The sequence below is a fragment of the Bufo gargarizans genome, chromosome 1, assembly GCF_014858855.1.
Source record: "Bufo gargarizans isolate SCDJY-AF-19 chromosome 1, ASM1485885v1, whole genome shotgun sequence".
Lineage (NCBI taxonomy): Eukaryota > Metazoa > Chordata > Amphibia > Anura > Bufonidae > Bufo > Bufo gargarizans.
The window spans coordinates 540,762,100-540,784,189 of record NC_058080.1 but is presented as its reverse complement, the minus strand read 5'-3'; the positions used below and the strand labels follow the sequence as shown (position 1 = coordinate 540,784,189).

Below are 22,090 nucleotides of genomic sequence, written 5' to 3'. Positions count from 1 at the left end.
TTCCACCACATTTGGAAAAAAAAATCCAGCTTCCCAATAAAAGTTATGGCTTCAGGAAAGCCGGGAGTGAAAAATAAAAGCTCAAAAATTGAAAATCTATATGTCAGGAAGTGGTTAAACCTCCCCACATGCTGATTTCCCCAATCTTTGTTCAAGTAAAAACAGGGTTCACTTTAGCTTTAGGATGAGCTGCAAATTAGTAGCAGCTGTTTCTCTCTGCAAGTTCTCCAATCAGACTGATAGAAGATACAATAAAGTAAAATAGCCAGAGAATTTCTAAGGAATACTTTGCGCAGAATGCAGTGCCCTGTCTCACCTCAGCCCCCACCCTTTAGGCTAGGTCTACACGACGACATTTGTCGCGCGACAAAAAGTCATGCGACAGATAGGGCGCAACAGTTGTCGCGCGACATTTTGTTGCACCAATGTCGCGCGACAATTTTTATAATGGCAGTCTATGGTGTCGCACTGCAACATGCGACATGTTGCGACTGCGACGCGACAGTCGCAGAAAAATCCATCTCGAATGGATTTTCTGCGACTGTCGCGTCGCAGTCGCAGTATGTTGCATGTTGCAGTGCGACACCATAGACTGTCATTATAAAAATTGTCGCGCAACATTGGTGCAACAAAATGTCGCGCGACAAATGTCGTCGTGTAGACCTAGCCTCATACTAAAGTGTGTCTTCCCACATTCAATTATAGAATCCCACTTTTTCAGCCCAAATTACTGTGTTTTGTAGACAATAAAAATGTAATGCTAAAATATATGTACTCCTCAATATTTCCTAGGAAAAGTACAACTTATCCCACAAAATAAAATGTGTCACATGGCTACATTGAAGACATAAAAAACTATGAATGCTGGAAAACAGAGGGGAAAACAGTTTTCTGGTCTAATTTACAATAAAAAAAAAGTGACATTTTCCAAGAAAGTTTTTCTGATTTAAAAAAAATTGCCAAATAATTGTTCAAGCTGCTCTTAAATGATTGTTCAATTGCTATCATACACCTGATCATCTACCCATGTAAAAGACCATTAGGAAAACTACATCCACATTGTAATGAATACTCTGTAATTATCTTCTAGTTTGTAAAGAGTTTCATCAACGACACATGGATGCATCGCTACGACCTATCTATTACCGACAACAGCCTGAGGTTACTTTGGTCTTTTATTGTGTCAAGTTACTGCATTGGAGGGCTGGTGGGCTCTCTGGGATCTGGATATTTATCTTCTAAATATGGAAAGTAAGTCGACAGTTCTCAATAAATTTACAGTAATGACATGACAGTTTGTTGACATGTACAGTGCTGTGCAAAGGTTTTAGACAGGTGTGGAAAAACAGCTGCAAGGTAAAATGCTGCTAAAAGTGTTAATAGTTAAAGTGAATGAGCAAAAGAGAAATACCCTGGTGCAATACCATTCTGCAGCAGGAAAATGACCCCAAGCACACAGCCAATGTTATTAAAGGGGTTGTCTCACTTCAGTAAGATGCAAGCACGACCACCACTGATGGATGGCAGGGTGGTCTGTAATAGAGTTGAGCGAACACCTGGATGTTCGGGTTCGAGAAGTTCGGCCGAACATCCCGGAAATGTTCGGGTTCGGGATCCGAACCCGATCCGAACTTCGTCCCGAACCCGAACCCCATTGAAGTCAATGGGGACCCGAACTTTTCGGCACTAAAAAGGCTGTAAAACAGCCCAGGAAAGAGCTAGAGGGCTGCAAAAGGCAGCAACATGTAGGTAAATCCCCTGCAAACAAATGTGGATAGGGAAATGAATTAAAATAAAAATTAAATAAATAAAAATTAACCAAAATCAATTGGAGAGAGGTTCCATAGCAGAGAATCTGGCTTCCCGTCACCCACCACTGGAACAGTCCATTCTCAGATATTTAGGCCCCGGCACCCAGGCAGAGGAGAGAGGTCCCGTAACAGAGAATCTGTCTTCATGTCAGCAGAGAATTAGTCTGCATGTCATAGCAGAGAATGAGGCTTCACGTCAGCCACCACTGCAACAGTCCATTGGCATATATTTAGGCCCAGCACCCAGGCAGAGGAGAGAGGTCCCGTAACAGACAATCTGGCTTCATGTCAGCAGAGAATCAGTCTGCATGTCATAGCAGAGAATCAGGCTTCACGTCACCCACCACTGCAACAGTCCATTGTCATAAATTTAGGCCCAGCACTAGTGTTGAGCGGCATGTCCCATATTCGAATTCGCGAAATTTTGTGAATATTCGAAAGAATATTCGTAAAATATTCGCGATTATTCAAATTCGTTATTATTTCGCATATGCGATAATTCGAATTATCGCATAATACATATGCTATGCAAAATTCACATGTGCGCTAATGAAATCGCCTTACGAAGATTCGCAACTCAATTCAATCACTAATGTATGAATGCAATGCCCTTTGCCTCTGTTCTGGGACAAGTGTAGATATTCGCATGTGCGCTAATAAAATCGCCTTACGAAGATTCGCACCTCAATCACTTTCTAGGGAATGTGAGACTTTTGGGAATCAATCGAGATACAGTGGGGGGTGATGACAGTAGTTGACAGAGTACAGATCAATGTAATCTGTAAGGTGGAAAGTAAAATAAAAAATACGAATATTCGTAAATCGAATTTTACGAAGTTCTACGTATTCGCGAATATGGTGCTATACTATATGAATGCACAGGCCTTTGCCTCTCTGTTCTGGGGACAAGTGTAGATATTTGCATTTGCGTTAATAAAATCGCCTTACGAAGATTCGCAGCTCAATTCAATCACTAATGTATGAATGCAAAGCCCTTTGCCTCTGTTCTGGGACAAGTGTAGATATTCGCATGTGCGCTAATAAAATCGCCTTACGAAGATTCGCAACTCAATTCACTAATGTATGAATGCAAAGCCCTTTGCCTCTGTTCTGGGACGTGCCGATATTCGCATGTGCGCTAATAAAATCGCCTTACGAAGATTCGCGCCTCAATCACTTTCTAGGCAATGTGAGTAAGATCTGAGCTGTTGGACCTTTGGGAAACAATCAATTATATGTGTACTGTAATTTTGTGGGGGGGGGGGGGGAAAACAAAAAACGAATATTCGTTTTTACGAATATATAGCACTATATTCGAAATATTCGCGAAATCGCGAAGTTGCGATATTCGCGAAAAAAATTTGCTTTTCGAATATTCGCTCTCAACACTACCCAGCACCCAGGCAGAGGAGAGAGGTCCCGTAACAGACAATCTGGCTTCATGTCAGCAGAGAATCAGTCTGCATGTCATAGCAGAGAATGAGGCTTCACGTCAGCCACCACTGCAACAGTCCATTGGCATATATTTAGGCCCAGCACCCAGGCAGAGGAGGGAGGTCCCGTAACAGAGAATCTGTCTTCATGTCAGCAGAGAATTAGTCTGCATGTCATAGCAGAGAATGAGGCTTCACGTCAGCCACCACTGCAACAGTCCATTGGCATATATTTAGGCCCAGCACCCAGGCAGAGGAGGGAGGTCCCGTAACAGAGAATCTGTCTTCATGTCAGCAGAGAATTAGTCTGCATGTCATAGCAGAGAATGAGGCTTCACGTCAGCCACCACTGCAACAGTCCATTGGCATATATTTAGGCCCAGCACACACACAGGCAGAGGAGAGAGGTCCCGTAACAGAGAATCTGGCTTCATGTCAGCAGAGAATCAGTCTGCATGTCATAGCAGAGAATCAGGCTTCACGTCAGCCACCACTGCAACAGTCCATTGTCATAAATTTAGGCCCAGCACCCAGGCAGAGGAGAGAGGTCCCGTAACAGACAATCTGGCTTCATGTCAGCAGAGAATCAGTCTTCATATCATAGCAGAGAATCAGGCTTCACGTCACCCACCACTGTAAGAGTCAATTTTCATAAATTTAGGCCCAGAACCCAGGCAGAGGAGAAAGGTCCCGTAACAGACAATCTGGCTTCATGTCAGCAGAGAATCAGTCTTCATATCATAGCAGAGAATCAGGCTTCACGTCACCCACCACTGCAACAGTCCATTGGCATATCTTTAGGCCTAGCACACAGGCAGAGCAGAGAGGTCCCGTAACAGACAATCTGGCTTCATGACAGCAGAGAATCAGTCTGCATGTCATAGCAGAGAATGAGGCTTCACGTCAGCCACCACTGCAACAGTCCATTGTCATAAATTTAGGCCCAGCACCCAGGCAGAGGAGAGAGGTCCCGTAACAGAGAATCTGGCTTCATGTCAGCAGAGAATCAGTCTTCATATCATAGCAGAGAATCAGGCTTCACGTCACCCACCACTGTAAGAGTCAATTTTCATAAATTTAGGCCCAGAACCCAGGCAGAGGAGAAAGGTCCCGTAACAGACAATCTGGCTTCATGTCAGCAGAGAATCAGTCTTCATATCATAGCAGAGAATCAGGCTTTACGTCACCCACCACTGCAACAGTCCATTGGCATATATTTAGGCCTAGCACACAGGCAGAGCAGAGAGGTCCCGTAACAGACAATCTGGCTTCATGACAGCAGAGAATCAGTCTGCATGTCATAGCAGAGAATGAGGCTTCACGTCAGCCACCACTGCAACAGTCCATTGGCATATATTTAGGCCCAGCACCCAGGCAGAGGAGGGAGGTCCCGTAACAGAGAATCTGTCTTCATGTCAGCAGAGAATTAGTCTGCATGTCATAGCAGAGAATGAGGCTTCACGTCAGCCACCACTGCAACAGTCCATTGGCATATATTTAGGCCCAGCACCCAGGCAGAGGAGGGAGGTCCCGTAACAGAGAATCTGTCTTCATGTCAGCAGAGAATTAGTCTGCATGTCATAGCAGAGAATGAGGCTTCACGTCAGCCACCACTGCAACAGTCCATTGGCATATATTTAGGCCCAGCACACACACAGGCAGAGGAGAGAGGTCCCGTAACAGAGAATCTGGCTTCATGTCAGCAGAGAATCAGTCTGCATGTCATAGCAGAGAATCAGGCTTCACGTCAGCCACCACTGCAACAGTCCATTGTCATAAATTTAGGCCCAGCACCCAGGCAGAGGAGAGAGGTCCCGTAACAGACAATCTGGCTTCATGTCAGCAGAGAATCAGTCTTCATATCATAGCAGAGAATGAGGCTTCACGTCACCCACCACTGTAAGAGTCAATTTTCATAAATTTAGGCCCAGAACCCAGGCAGAGGAGAAAGGTCCCGTAACAGACAATCTGGCTTCATGTCAGCAGAGAATCAGTCTTCATATCATAGCAGAGAATCAGGCTTCACGTCACCCACCACTGCAACAGTCCATTGGCATATATTTAGGCCTAGCACACAGGCAGAGCAGAGAGGTCCCGTAACAGACAATCTGGCTTCATGACAGCAGAGAATCAGTCTGCATGTCATAGCAGAGAATCAGGCTTCACGTCAGCCACCACTGCAACAGTCCATTGTCATAAATTTAGGCCCAGCACCCAGGCAGAGGAGAGAGGTCCCGTAACAGAGAATCTGGCTTCATGTCAGCAGAGAATCAGTCTTCATATCATAGCAGAGAATCAGGCTTCACGTCACCCACCACTGTAAGAGTCAATTTTCATAAATTTAGGCCCAGAACCCAGGCAGAGGAGAAAGGTCCCGTAACAGACAATCTGGCTTCATGTCAGCAGAGAATCAGTCTTCATATCATAGCAGAGAATCAGGCTTCACGTCACCCACCACTGCAACAGTCAATTTTCATAAATTTAGGCCCAGAACCCAGGCAGAGGAGAAAGGTCCCGTAACAGACAATCTGGCTTCATGTCAGCAGAGAATCAGTCTTCATATCATAGCAGAGAATCAGGCTTCACGTCACCCACCACTGCAACAGTCAATTTTCATAAATTTAGGCCCAGAACCCAGGCAGAGGAGAAAGGTCCCGTAACAGACAATCTGGCTTCATGTCAGCAGAGAATCAGTCTTCATATCATAGCAGAGAATCAGGCTTCACGTCACCCACCACTGCAACAGTCCATTGGCATATATTTAGGCCTAGCACACAGGCAGAGCAGAGAGGTCCCGTAACAGACAATCTGGCTTCATGACAGCAGAGAATCAGTCTGCATGTCATAGCAGAGAATGAGGCTTCACGTCACCCACCACTGCAACAGTCCATTGGCATATATTTAGGCCTAGCACACAGGCAGAGCAGAGAGGTCCCGTAACAGACAATCTGGCTTCATGACAGCAGAGAATCAGTCTGCATGTCATAGCAGAGAATGAGGCTTCACGTCACCCACCACTGCAACAGTCCATTGGCATATATTTAGGCCCAGCACCCAGGCAGAGGAGGGAGGTCCCGTAACAGAGAATCTGTCTTCATGTCAGCAGAGAATTAGTCTGCATGTCATAGCAGAGAATGAGGCTTCACGTCAGCCACCACTGCAACAGTCCATTGGCATATATTTAGGCCCAGCACCCAGGCAGAGGAGGGAGGTCCCGTAACAGAGAATCTGTCTTCATGTCAGCAGAGAATTAGTCTGCATGTCATAGCAGAGAATGAGGCTTCACGTCAGCCACCACTGCAACAGTCCATTGGCATATATTTAGGCCCAGCACACACACAGGCAGAGGAGAGAGGTCCCGTAACAGAGAATCTGGCTTCATGTCAGCAGAGAATCAGTCTGCATGTCATAGCAGAGAATCAGGCTTCACGTCAGCCACCACTGCAACAGTCCATTGTCATAAATTTAGGCCCAGCACCCAGGCAGAGGAGAGAGGTCCCGTAACAGACAATCTGGCTTCATGTCAGCAGAGAATCAGTCTTCATATCATAGCAGAGAATCAGGCTTCACGTCACCCACCACTGTAAGAGTCAATTTTCATAAATTTAGGCCCAGAACCCAGGCAGAGGAGAAAGGTCCCGTAACAGACAATCTGGCTTCATGTCAGCAGAGAATCAGTCTTCATATCATAGCAGAGAATCAGGCTTCACGTCACCCACCACTGCAACAGTCCATTGGCATATATTTAGGCCTAGCACACAGGCAGAGCAGAGAGGTCCCGTAACAGACAATCTGGCTTCATGACAGCAGAGAATCAGTCTGCATGTCATAGCAGAGAATCAGGCTTCACGTCAGCCACCACTGCAACAGTCCATTGTCATAAATTTAGGCCCAGCACCCAGGCAGAGGAGAGAGGTCCCGTAACAGAGAATCTGGCTTCATGTCAGCAGAGAATCAGTCTTCATATCATAGCAGAGAATCAGGCTTCACGTCACCCACCACTGTAAGAGTCAATTTTCATAAATTTAGGCCCAGAACCCAGGCAGAGGAGAAAGGTCCCGTAACAGACAATCTGGCTTCATGTCAGCAGAGAATCAGTCTTCATATCATAGCAGAGAATCAGGCTTCACGTCACCCACCACTGCAACAGTCCATTGGCATATATTTAGGCCTAGCACACAGGCAGAGCAGAGAGGTCCCGTAACAGACAATCTGGCTTCATGACAGCAGAGAATCAGTCTGCATGTCATAGCAGAGAATCAGGCTTCACGTCAGCCACCACTGCAACAGTCCATTGTCATAAATTTAGGCCCAGCACCCAGGCAGAGGAGAGAGGTCCCGTAACAGAGAATCTGGCTTCATGTCAGCAGAGAATCAGTCTTCATATCATAGCAGAGAATCAGGCTTCACGTCACCCACCACTGTAAGAGTCAATTTTCATAAATTTAGGCCCAGAACCCAGGCAGAGGAGAAAGGTCCCGTAACAGACAATCTGGCTTCATGTCAGCAGAGAATCAGTCTTCATATCATAGCAGAGAATCAGGCTTCACGTCACCCACCACTGCAACAGTCAATTTTCATAAATTTAGGCCCAGAACCCAGGCAGAGGAGAAAGGTCCCGTAACAGACAATCTGGCTTCATGTCAGCAGAGAATCAGTCTTCATATCATAGCAGAGAATCAGGCTTCACGTCACCCACCACTGCAACAGTCAATTTTCATAAATTTAGGCCCAGAACCCAGGCAGAGGAGAAAGGTCCCGTAACAGACAATCTGGCTTCATGTCAGCAGAGAATCAGTCTTCATATCATAGCAGAGAATCAGGCTTCACGTCACCCACCACTGCAACAGTCCATTGGCATATATTTAGGCCTAGCACACAGGCAGAGGAGAGAGGTCCCGTAACAGACAATCTGGCTTCATGACAGCAGAGAATCAGTCTGCATGTCATAGCAGAGAATCAGGCTTCACGTCAGCCACCACTGCAACAGTCCATTGTCATAAATTTAGGCCCAGCACCCAGGCAGAGGAGAGAGCTCCCGTAACAGAGGATCTGGCTTCATGTCAGCAGAGAATCAGTCTGCATGTCATAGCAGAGAATGAGGCTTCACGTCACCCACCACTGCAACAGTCCATTGGCATATATTTAGGCCTAGCACACAGGCAGAGCAGAGAGGTCCCGTAACAGACAATCTGGCTTCATGTCAGCAGAGAATCAGTCTGCATGTCATAGCAGAGAATGAGGCTTCACGTCACCCACCACTGCAACAGTCCATTGGCATATATTTAGGCCTAGCACACAGGCAGAGCAGAGAGGTCCCGTAACAGACAATCTGGCTTCATGACAGCAGAGAATCAGTCTGCATGTCATAGCAGAGAATGAGGCTTCACGTCAGCCACCACTGCAACAGTCCATTGGCATATATTTAGGCCTAGCACACAGGCAGAGGAGAGGTTCATTCAACTTTGGGTAGCCTCGCAATATAATGGTAAAATGAAAATAAAAATAGGATTGAATGAGGAAGTGCCCTGGAGTCCAATAATATATGGTTATGGGGAGGTAGTTAATGTCTAATCTGGACAAGGGACGGACAGGTCCTGTGGGATCCATGCCTGGTTCATTTTTATGAACGTCAGCTTGTCCACATTGGCTGTAGACAGGCGGCTGCGTTTGTCTGTAATGACGCCCCCTGCCGTGCTGAATACACGTTCAGACAAAACGCTGGCTGCCGGGCAGGCCAGCACCTCCAAGGCATAAAAGGCTAGCTCTGGCCACGTGGACAATTTAGAGACCCAGAAGTTGAATGGGGCCGAACCATCAGTCAGTACGTGGAGGGGTGTGCACACGTACTGTTCCACCATGTTAGTGAAATGTTGCCTCCTGCTAACACGTTGCGTATCAGGTGGTGGTGCAGTTAGCTGTGGCGTGTTGACAAAAGTTTTCCACATCTCTGCCATGCTAACCCTGCCCTCAGAGGAGCTGGCCGTGACACAGCTGCCTTGGCGACCTCTTGCTCCTCCTCTGCCTTGGCCTTGGGCTTCCACTTGTTCCCCTGTGACATTTGGGAATGCTCTCAGTAGCGCGTCTACCAACGTGCGCTTGTACTCGCGCATCTTCCTATCACGCTCCAGTGCAGGAAGTAAGGTGGGCACATTGTCTTTGTAGCGTGGATCCAGCAGGGTGGCAACCCAGTAGTCCGCACAGGTTAAAATGTGGGCAACTCTGCTGTCGTTGCGCAGGCACTGCAGCATGTAGTCGCTCATGTGTGCCAGGCTGCCCAGGGGTAAGGACAAGCTATCCTCTGTGGGAGGCGTATCGTCATCGTCCTGCCTTTCCCCCCAGCCACGCACCAGTGATGGACCCGAGCTGCGTTGGGTGCCACCCCGCTGTGACCATGCTTCATCCTCATCCTCCTCCACCTCCTCCTCATCCTCGTCCTCCTCGTCCTCCAGTAGTGGGCCCTGGCTGGCCACATTTGTACCTGGCCTCTGCTGTTGCCAAAAACCTCCCTCTGAGTCACTTCGAAGAGACTGGCCAGAAAGTGCTAAAAATGACCCCTCTTCCTCCTCCTCCTCCTCCTCCTCCTCCTCCTGGGCCACCTCCTCTTCCATCATCGCCCTAAGTGTTTTCTCAAGGAGACATAGAAGTGGTATTGTAACGCTGATAACGGTGTCATCGCCACTGGCCATGTTGGTGGAGTACTCGAAACAGCGCAACAGGGCACACAGGTCTCGCATGGAGGCCCAGTCATTGGTGGTGAAGTGGTGCTGTTCTGTAGTGCGACTGACCCGTGCGTGCTGCAGCTGAAACTCCACTATGGCCTGCTGCTGCTCGCACAGTCTGTCCAGCATGTGCAAGGTGGAGTTCCACCTGGTGGGCACGTCGCATATGAGGCGGTGAGCGGGAAGGCCGAAGTTACGCTGTAGCGCAGACAGGCGAGCAGCAGCAGGATGTGAACGCCGGAAGCGCGAACAGACGGCCCGCACTTTATGCAGCAGCTCTGACATGTCGGGGTAGTTGTGAATGAACTTCTGCACCACCAAATTCAGCACATGCGCCAAGCAAGGGATGTGCGTCAAATTGGCTAGTCCCAGAGCTGCAACGAGATTTCGCCCATTATCACACACCACCAGGCCGGGCTTGAGGCTCACCGGCAGCAACCACTCGTCGGTCTGTTGTTCAATACCCCGCCACAACTCCTGTGCGGTGTGGGGCCTGTCCCCCAAACATATGAGTTTCAGAATGGCCTGCTGACGTTTACCCCGGGCTGTGCTGAAGTTGGTGGTGAAGGTGTGTGGCTGACTGGATGAGCAGGTGGAAGAAGAGGAGGAGGAAGCCGAGAAGGAGGAGGTGGCAACAGGAGGCAAAGAATGTTGCCCTGCGATCCTTGGCGGCGGAAGGACGTGCGCCAAACAGCTCTCCGCCTGGGGCCCAGCTGCCACTACATTTACCCAGTGTGCAGTTAGGGAGATATAGCGTCCCTGGCCGTGCTTACTGGTCCACGTATCTGTGGTTAGGTGGACCTTGCTACAGATGGCGTTGCGCAGTGCACACTTGATTTTATCGGATACTTGGTTGTGCAGGGAAGGCACGGCTCTCTTGGAGAAGTAGTGGCGGCTGGGAACAACATACTGTGGGACAGCAAGCGACATGAGCTGTTTGAAGCTGTCTGTGTCCACCAGCCTAAATGACAGCATTTCATAGGCCAGTAGTTTAGAAATGCTGGCATTCAGGGCCAGGGATCGAGGGTGGCTAGGTGGGAATTTACGCTTTCTATCAAATGTTTGTGAGATGGAGAGCTGAACGCTGGCGTGTGACATGGTTGAGACGCTTGGTGACGGAGGTGGTGGTGGTGGTGTTGGTGGTACATCCCCTGTTTGCTGGGCGGCAGGTGCCAACGTTCCTCCAGAGGCGGAGGAAGAGGCCGAGGCGGCAGCAGCAGAATAGGCCGAGGCGGCAGCAGCAGAAGAGGTAGCAGGGGGAGCCTGAGTGACTTCCTTGGTTTTAAGGTGTTTACTCCACTGCAGTTCATGCTTTGCATGCAGGTGCCTGGTCATGCAGGTTGTGCTCAGGTTCAGAACGTTAATGCCTCGCTTCAGGCTCTGATGGCACAGCGTGCAAACCACTCGGGTCTTGTCGTCAGCACATTGTTTGAAGAAGTGCCATGCCAGGGAACTCCTTGAAGCTGCCTTTGGGGTGCTCGGTCCCAGATGGCGGCGGTCAGTAGCAGGCGGAGTCTCTTGGCGGCGGGTGTTCTGCTTTTGCCCACTGCTCCCTCTTTTGCTACGCTGTTGGCTCGGTCTCACCACTGCCTCTTCCTCCGAACTGTGAAAGTCAGTGGCACGACCTTCATTCCATGTGGGGTCTAGGACCTCATCGTCCCCTGCATCGTCTTCCACCCAGTCTTGATCCCTGACCTCCTGTTCAGTCTGCACACTGCAGAAAGACGCAGCAGTTGGCACCTGTGTTTCGTCATCATCAGAGACATGCTGAGGTGGTATTCCCATGTCCTCATCATCAGGAAACATAAGTGGTTGTGCGTCAGTGCATTCTATGTCTTTCACCGCTGGGGAAGGGCTAGGTGGATGCCCTTGGGAAACCCTGCCAGCGGAGTCTTCAAACAGCATAAGAGACTGCTGCATAACTTGAGGCTGAGACAGTTTCCCTGGTATGCATGGGGGTGATGTGACAGACTGATGGGGTTGGTTTTCAGGCGCCATCTGTGCGCTTTCTGCAGAAGACTGGGTGGGAGATAATGTGAACGTGCTGGATCCACTGTCGGCCACCCAATTGACTAATGCCTGTACCTGCTCAGGCCTTACCATCCTTAGAACGGCATTGGGCCCCACCATATATCGCTGTAAATTCTGGCGGCTACTGGGACCTGAGGTAGTTGGTACACTAGGACGTGTGGATGTGGCAGAACGGCCACGTCCTCTCCCAGCACCAGAGGGTCCACTAACACCACCACGACCATGTCCACGTCCGCGTCCCTTACTAGATGTTTTTCTCATTGTTATGGTTCACCACAACAACAAATATATTATTTGGCCCAATGTATTGTATTCAAATTCAGCGGGATATAAATTTGAGGCCTAGTATTTAGGCGCTGGGTGACCGGTATGGATTTAGTGACAGAATTAGACTTGGAAATGCACAGAAGCGTGTGTGTGAAGTTATTCTGAATGACCCTATGTGCACCTTGAATATTATATACCCTTTTAGGGATAGATTTCAAATAGCTCTGATATAGCAGGAACCACTAAATTATGAAATTGCTAAATTGGGAATTGTACTTCAACCCAGAACAAAAAATGTGCTTTGACGGGCACTAAATAACTTTCCCAGCTACAACAGGACAGCGGTAACGAGAGATTTAGAGGGATTTAAATTTGAGGCCTAGTATTTAGGCGCTGGGTGACAGGTATGGGTTTAGTGACAGAATTAGACTTGGAAATACACAGTAGCGGGTGTGTGTGAAGTTATTCTGAATGACCCTATGTGCACCTTCAATATTATATACCCTTTTAGGGATAGATTTCAAATAGCTCTGATATAGCAGAAACCACTAAATTATGAAATTGCTAAATTGGGAATTGTACTTCAACCCAGAACAAAAAATGTGCTTTGACGGACACTAAATATCTTGCCCAGCAACAACAGTACAGCGGTGGGTAACGAGAGATTTAGAGGGATTTAAATTTGAGGCCTAGTATTTAGGCGCTGGGTCACCGGTATGGATTTAGTGACAGAATTAGACTTGGAAATACACAGTAGCGGGTGTGTGTGAAGTTATTCTGAATGACCCTATGTGCACCTTCAATATTATATACCCTTTTAGGGATAGATTTCAAATAGCTCTGATATAGCAGAAACCACTAAATTATGAAATTGCTAAATTGGGAATTGTACTTCAACCCAGAACAAAAAATGTGCTTTGACGGACACTAAATATCTTGCCCAGCAACAACAGTACAGCGGTGGGTAACGAGAGATTTAGAGGGATTTAAATTTGAGGCCTAGTATTTAGGCGCTGGGTCACCGGTATGGATTTAGTGACAGAATTAGACTTGGAAATGCACAGAAGCGTGTGTGTGAAGTTATTCTGAATGACCCTATGTGCACCTTCAATATTATATACCCTTTTAGGGATAGATTTCAAATAGCTCTGATATAGCAGAAACCACTAAATTATGAAATTGCTAAATTGGGAATTGTACTTCAACCCAGAACAAAAAATGTGCTTTGACGGACACTAAATATCTTGCCCAGCAACAACAGTACAGCGGTGGGTAACGAGAGATTTAGAGGGATTTAAATTTGAGGCCTAGTATTTAGGCGCTGGGTCACCGGTATGGATTTAGTGACAGAATTAGACTTGGAAATGCACAGAAGCGTGTGTGTGAAGTTATTCTGAATGACCCTATGTGCACCTTCAATATTATATACCCTTTTAGGGATAGATTTCAAATAGCTCTGATATAGCAGAAACCACTAAATTATGAAATTGCTAAATTGGGAATTGTACTTCAACCCAGAACAAAAAATGTGCTTTGACGGACACTAAATATCTTGCCCAGCAACAACAGTACAGCGGTGGGTAACGAGAGATTTAGAGGGATTTAAATTTGAGGCCTAGTATTTAGGCGCTGGGTCACCGGTATGGATTTAGTGACAGAATTAGACTTGGAAATACACAGTAGCGGGTGTGTGTGAAGTTATTCTGAATGACCCTATGTGCACCTTCAATATTATATACCCTTTTAGGGATAGATTTCAAATAGCTCTGATATAGCAGAAACCACTAAATTATGAAATTGCTAAATTGGGAATTGTACTTCAACCCAGAACAAAAAATGTGCTTTGACGGACACTAAATATCTTGCCCAGCAACAACAGTACAGCGGTGGGTAACGAGAGATTTAGAGGGATTTAAATTTGAGGCCTAGTATTTAGGCGCTGGGTCACCGGTATGGATTTAGTGACAGAATTAGACTTGGAAATGCACAGAAGCGTGTGTGTGAAGTTATTCTGAATGACCCTATGTGCACCTTCAATATTATATACCCTTTTAGGGATAGATTTCAAATAGCTCTGATATAGCAGAAACCACTAAATTATGAAATTGCTAAATTGGGAATTGTACTTCAACCCAGAACAAAAAATGTGCTTTGACGGACACTAAATATCTTGCCCAGCAACAACAGTACAGCGGTGGGTAACGAGAGATTTAGAGGGATTTAAATTTGAGGCCTAGTATTTAGGCGCTGGGTCACCGGTATGGATTTAGTGACAGAATTAGACTTGGAAATACACAGTAGCGGTGTGTGTGAAGTTATTCTGAATGACCCTATGTGCACCTTCAATATTATATACCCTTTTAGGGATAGATTTCAAATAGCTCTGATATAGCAGAAACCACTAAATTATGAAATTGCTAAATTGGGAATTGTACTTCAACCCAGAACAAAAAATGTGCTTTGACGGACACTAAATATCTTGCCCAGCAACAACAGTACAGCGGTGGGTAACGAGAGATTTAGAGGGATTTAAATTTGAGGCCTAGTATTTAGGCGCTGGGTCACCGGTATGGATTTAGTGACAGAATTAGACTTGGAAATGCACAGAAGCGTGTGTGTGAAGTTATTCTGAATGACCCTATGTGCACCTTCAATATTATATACCCTTTTAGGGATAGATTTCAAATAGCTCTGATATAGCAGAAACCACTAAATTATGAAATTGCTAAATTGGGAATTGTACTTCAACCCAGAACAAAAAATGTGCTTTGACGGACACTAAATATCTTGCCCAGCAACAACAGTACAGCGGTGGGTAACGAGAGATTTAGAGGGATTTAAATTTGAGGCCTAGTATTTAGGCGCTGGGTCACCGGTATGGATTTAGTGACAGAATTAGACTTGGAAATACACAGTAGCGGGTGTGTGTGAAGTTATTCTGAATGACCCTATGTGCACCTTCAATATTATATACCCTTTTAGGGATAGATTTCAAATAGCTCTGATATAGCAGAAACCACTAAATTATGAAATTGCTAAATTGGGAATTGTACTTCAACCCAGAACAAAAAATGTGCTTTGACGGACACTAAATATCTTGCCCAGCAACAACAGTACAGCGGTGGGTAACGAGAGATTTAGAGGGATTTAAATTTGAGGCCTAGTATTTAGGCGCTGGGTCACCGGTATGGATTTAGTGACAGAATTAGACTTGGAAATGCACAGAAGCGTGTGTGTGAAGTTATTCTGAATGACCCTATGTGCACCTTCAATATTATATACCCTTTTAGGGATAGATTTCAAATAGCTCTGATATAGCAGAAACCACTAAATTATGAAATTGCTAAATTGGGAATTGTACTTCAACCCAGAACAAAAAATGTGCTTTGACGGACACTAAATATCTTGCCCAGCAACAACAGTACAGCGGTGGGTAACGAGAGATTTAGAGGGATTTAAATTTGAGGCCTAGTATTTAGGCGCTGGGTGACAGGTATGGGTTTAGTGACAGAATTAGACTTGGAAATACACAGTAGCGGGTGTGTGTGAAGTTATTCTGAATGACCCAATGTGCACCTTCAATATTATATACCCTTTTTGGGATAGATTTCAAATAGCTCTGATATAGCAGGAACCACTAAATTATGAAATTGCTAAATTGGGAATTGTATTTCAACCCAGAACAAGAAATGTGCTTGAACGGACACTAAATAACTCGCCCAGCTACAGCACTAGGGACAGATTTAGCTGGATATAAATTTGAGGCCTAGTATTTAGGCGCTGGGTGACCGGTATGGATTTAGTGACAGAATTAGACTGGGATATGGCCAAAAAATAAACAGACTATTGCTGGTTAAATGCACTTGGTGTGACAGCTTCACCCTGATGTAGGCTTTAGCCAAAAAACAACCACACCATTGAGGGTTAAATGCACTTGGTGACAGGCGCAGCTTGCCCCTGATTTTGTATATGGCCAAAAAATGAACAGACTATTGCTGGTTAAATGCACTTGGTGTGACAGCTTCACCCTGATGTAGGCTTTAGCCAAAAAACAACCACACCATTGAGGGTTAAATGCACTTGGTGACAGGCGCAGCTTGCCCCTGATTTTGTATATGGCCAAAAAATGAACAGACTATTGCTGGTTAAATGCACTTGGTGTGACAGCTTCACCCTGATGTAGGCTTTAGCCAAAAAACAACCACACCATTGAGGGTTAAATGCACTTGGTGACAGGCGCAGCTTGCCCCTGATTTTGTATATGGCCAAAAAATGAACAGACTATTGCTGGTTAAATGCACTTGGTGTGACAGCTTCACCCTGATGTAGGCTTTAGCCAAAAAACAACCACACCATTGAGGGTTAAATGCACTTGGTCGCAGCTTGTGCTGGCGCACCACAAGACACAAAATGGCCGCCGATCACCCCAGAAAAATGAGACTGACAAACGGTCTGTGCAGCCTAAAAACAGTGAGCAATTGAGGATCAGCAGCTCAATGATCCACAGCTGCAGATCGATCAGTTAATCAAGTCCTTTGGAGGAGTTAATCTGCCTAATCTCGCCCTACTGTCGCAGCCGCAACCTCTCCCTACGCTAATCAGAGCAGAGTGACGGGCGGCGCTATGTGACTCCAGCTTAAATAGAGGCTGGGTCACATGGTGCTCTGGCCAATCACAGCCATGCCAATAGTAGGCATGGCTGTGATGGCCTCTTGGGGCAAGTAGTATGACGCTTGTTGATTGGCTGCTTTGCAGCCTTTCAAAAAGCGCCAAGAAAGCGTCACAAAAGCGCGAAGAAAGCGACGAACACCGAACCCGAACCCGGACTTTTACGAAAATGTCCGGGTTCGGGTCCGTGTCACGGACACCCCAAAATTCGGTACGAACCCGAACTATACAGTTCGAGTTCGCTCATCCCTAGTCTGTAACCATGGAAACTATCAGTGTATAATGTGATAGAAAAATGAATCCAGCCAGCAAAGGAAGCAATATGAATAATAACAATATTTTAGTAAGTGTCTTGTATTAACTTTCTCTACATGATAAATGCCATTTACTAAAGTGAGACAACCCCTTTTAACAGATTTCTTCAGCATAAAGAAGAACAAGGAGTCCTGGAAGCAATGATATATCCCCCAACGTGCCCTAATGTCAACATCATCAAGTCTGTCTGGGACAGGGGTAGGCAACCTCCGACTCCCAGCTGTTGTAAAACTACAATTCCCAGCATTTCTATGAGAGTTCTTAGAAGAGCAGAGCAAGTATGCATACTGGGAGTTGTAGTTTCACAACAGCTGGGAGCCGGAGGTTGCCTACCCCTGGCTCTGGGATTACATGAAAAGACAGCGCAAGCCTACACCTCCATACACCCACAGAAGATCTGTGGTTAGTTCTTCAAGATGTTTGGAACAACCCCTCTGCAGAGTTCCTTTAAAAACTGACCGTAGAAGAACTCCAAATATTGATTTGATTTCTCTTGTTCATTCACTTAGCATTTTCTTAAATTGATAAAAATAAACTATTAACACTTCTATTTGTGAAAGCATTCTTACTTTGCAGATTTTTTCCACACTTGCCTAAAACATTTACACAGTACTGTGTATAATTATAACTGGAGCATTGAAAATCACGTCTCGCTCTTCTTATTGAGTAAAACATAAACAGGGTTTTCCGGGTTTAGGCAAGCAAAATGAAATCACTGTATAATGAAGTTCTGCAACTTTCTAATACAAAATGTAAAAAAAGATGAAATTATCCATGCCTCACTGGTTACAGGAAAAGATGTCTACTGTGCGGTGACGTGATCCCAATGGTTGCCGCATTATTGATGGGTCTCAGTACTACTGCCAAATCTTTTGAAATGATTCTGATCGCCCGCTTTCTATATGGCATTAATGCAGGTATGACGTTTACACCAGGACTCTCTGAGCTGGTTGCTTTGAACTATAAATATACATGTAGATTTGTCTGCTTTATATCTACTTCAGGACTTGGACTCAATATCCACTCCCAGTATGCAGGGGAAATTGCAGACAAGAAACTGCGTGGATTTACCAGCACCAGTATCTCCATATTTGTGACAATTGGCAAACTGGCTGGGCAACTTTTAGGACTCCGGTAAGTATTCAGCTTTTGGTCAACATATTGCCAGTCTACAAATCAAGGTATAATATTGTTCTAACATTAATGTTCCAGTCTTACATTAGATATTATCAGTTTCTTTGAACTCTAGATTATAAAATGTCTAACAGTCTGCTTTGTTAATGTTTTGTCCTCATCCCAGGGAGATTTTAGGGATTGAATCTCAGTGGTGTCTTCTCTTAGCTTTAAGTGGGTTCTGGGCACTTGCTCAGATGGTCACTTTGCCATTCTTTCCTGAGTCCCCACCATACCTCCTGATGGAAAAAAAAGACAAAGATGGCTGCATACAAGGTAAGCATAACACTTGTTTCTTACTTAACCCTTTCATGACCAAGGGTCATTGATGCCCCAGTGTCCAGGTCAATATTTACAAATCTGACATGCGTCACTTTATGTGGTAATAGCTTTGGAACACTTTTACTTATCCACGCCATTCTGAGATTGTTTTCTCGTGACACATTGTACTTCATGATAGTCATATATTTGAGTCAATATATTTCACCTTTATTTATGAAAAAAAACAAATTTACCAAAAATTTGGGAAAATTCACAATTTTCCAAATTTCAATTTCTCTGCTTCTAAAACAGAAAGTGATACCTAATAAAATATTTATTACTTAACATTCCCCATATGTCTACTTTATGCTGGCATCATTTTGGAAATGTTAGGACGTTAGAAGGCTTAGAAGTTTAGAATCAATTCTTACAATTTTTAAGAAAATTTCCAAAACGCACTTTTTAAGGACCAGTTCAGATCTGAAGTCACTTTGTGGGGCCTACATAGTGGAAACCCCCATAAATGACCCCATTGTAGAAACTACACCCCTCAAGTTACTCAAAACTGATTTTACAAACTTTGTTAACCCTTTAGGCGTTCCACAAGAATTAAAGGAAAATGGAGATGAAATTTCTAAATTTCACTTTTTTGGCAGATTTTCCATTTTATAATTTTTTTTTCTTTAACACATTGAGAGTTAACAGCCAAACAAAACTCAATATTTATTACCCTGATTCTGCAGTTTACATAAACACCCCACATGTGGTCGTAAACTGCTGTACGGGCACACGGCAGGGCGCAGAAGGAAAGGAATGCCATACGGTTTTTGGAAGGCAGATTGTGCTGGATTGGTTTTCTGAACGCCATATGTTTTTTATTTTTTTGCCTATCATCTTGTGCAGGGGCTCGTTTTTTGCAGAAAGTGTTGAGGTTTTTATTGGTACCAATTTTGGGTACATAGGATTTTTTGATCATTCATTATTTCACTTTATGGGGCAAGGTGACTCAAAAATTGGCTGTTTTGGAACAGTTTTCATTTATTTATTTTTACAGCGTTCATCTGAGGAGTTAGGTCATGTGATAGTTTTATAGAGAAGATCGTTACAGACGTGGCAATACCTAATATGTATACTTTTTCTTATTTATTTAAGTTTTACACAATAATAGCATTTCTGAAATGGGACGAGGTGACGGTTTGATTGGTACTATTTTGGGGGTCATAAGCCTTTTTGATCGCTTGCTGTTGCACTTTTTGTGATGTAAGGTGACAAAAATAGCTTTTTTGGCACTGTTTTTTTTATTTAATTTTTATGGTGTTTATCGGACGGGGTCTATCATGTGATATATTTATAGAGGCGGTCGTTACGGACGCGCTGACACCTAATATGTGTATTTTATTTAATTTTTTCATTTTTTTTATAGGAAAAGGCAATTTCTTTTTTTAATTTACATTTTTATTTATTTATTTATTTACTTATTTTTACTTTTATTATTTTCACTTTTTTTATCAGTTCCCTCTTGGATCTTCAAGATCCAGTGGGGCTGATAGTTGTACTATACTTTGCAATGCTCTTGCATTCCAAAGTTTAATACTTCCAGATGTCCTGTAGGTGGCAGCACTGGACACCTTTCCATGGCAACAGGACGCTTTTGCAAAGCGCTGCAGCCCCGATGGTTGAGAGAGGGAGCTCCCTCCCTCTGTTAACCTCATGGATGCCGCAACTGCGGCATCTATGGGGTTACAGGAGAGTGTCAGCATAGAGCTGACACTCTCTGCTGATGGCGGCGGCTCAGTAATGGAGCCGCCGCCATCGCACACAGCAGGGGGATCGGGGGGCAGCGCTGGAAAGGTGGGGGGGGGATCGGGGAGTCTACAAAATGACTGCATGGGGCGGGGAGGGGGCGCAGAGCGCAGATCAGAGCATGAAATCGGCATTTTAACACTGCCGCGATCCGATTGGTTAGTCTGCACAGACTAACCAATCGGATCGATTGCCGGCAAGGGGCCACTCTGATTGGTCCCTTGCCGGCATTACTGCACTGTATGCTGTCCGTGACAGCATACAGGGCAGGGGCAGAAGCTTTAATCCAAGCGGGGTATGTGCAGCTATCACGTATATATACAGATTGCGGTCGTGAAAGGGTTAACCACCTCACATCCGGGCCATTTGCCCTCTTCCTGACCAGGCCTAATTTTGCAAATCTGACATATCTCACTTTATGTGGTAATAGCTTTCGAACGCTTTTACTTATCCAAGCCATTCAGAGATTGTTTTCTCGTGACACATTGTACTTCATGATAGTCATAAATTAGAGTCAATATATTTCACCTTTATTTATAAAAAAATCTCCAATTTACCAAAAATTTGTAAAAATTTGCAATTTTCTAAATTTTTATTTCTCTGCTTTTAAAACAAAAAGTAATACCTCATAAAATATTTATTACTTAACATTCCCCATATGTCTTATTTATGTTGGCATCATTTTGTAAATGTCATATATTTTTTTTTTAGGGCGTTAGAAGGCTTTAAATTTTAGAAGCAATTCCAAAACCCACTTTTTAAGGACCTGAACTGATCTGTAGTCACTGTGACCCCATTGTAGAAACTACACCCATCAAGTTACTTAAAACTAATTTTACAAACTTTGTGTTAAATTTCACTTTTTTGGCAGATTTTTCATTTTAATCAATTTTTTTCGAGGGTTAACAGCCAAACATAACCCAATATTTATTACCGTGATTCTGCGGTTTACAGAAACACCCCACATGTGGTCGTAAATTGATGTAAGAGCACATGGCAGGGTGCAGAAGAAAAGGAGCGCCATATGGTTTTTGGAAGGCAGATTTTGTTGAACTGGTTTTTAGATGCCATGTCCCATTTGAAGCCGCCCTTATGCACCCTTACAGTAGAAACTCCCCAAAAGTAACCCCATTTTGGAAACTAGGGTATAAGGTACCAGTTTTATTGTTACTATTTTGGGGTACATATGATATTACGTTTTTTGTGAGGCAAGGTAAACAAAAAATGGTTGTTTTGACACTGTTTTTAATTTAAATTTTTTACAACATTCATCTGACATGGTAGATCATGTGCTATTTTTATAGAGCAGGTTGTTACGGATGCAATGATATCAAATATGTCTATTTTATTTGTTTGTTTGTTTCAGTTTTACATAATAAAGCATTTTTTGAAAAAAAATATATGTTTTTGTGTCTCCATTTTCTGAACGCCATATTTTTTTATTTTTCTGCCGATCGTCTTGTGCAGGGGCTAATTTTTGCAGAAAGAGTTGACATTTTTATTGATACCATTTTTGGGTACATATGATTTTTTGATCATTCATCATAACACTTTATGGGGCAAGGTGACCAAAAAATTGGTTGTTTTAGCACAGTTTTTATTTATT

At 44.6% G+C, this 22,090-nt stretch overlaps 1 protein-coding gene across 1 annotated transcript in view; it reads left to right on the top strand.

The window, feature by feature from the left end:
- The window catches only part of LOC122924432 (solute carrier family 2, facilitated glucose transporter member 5-like), an 85,535-nt gene that overhangs the window by 18,068 nt on the left and 45,377 nt on the right, over nt 1–22,090 (top strand). The window contains exons 3-6 of the mRNA XM_044275528.1: nt 1,091–1,251; nt 18,040–18,164; nt 18,252–18,381; nt 18,548–18,696. Of these exons, the coding sequence (XP_044131463.1) occupies nt 1,091–1,251; nt 18,040–18,164; nt 18,252–18,381; nt 18,548–18,696 (565 nt within the window). The remainder of the gene's footprint in view (nt 1–1,090; nt 1,252–18,039; nt 18,165–18,251; nt 18,382–18,547; nt 18,697–22,090) is intronic.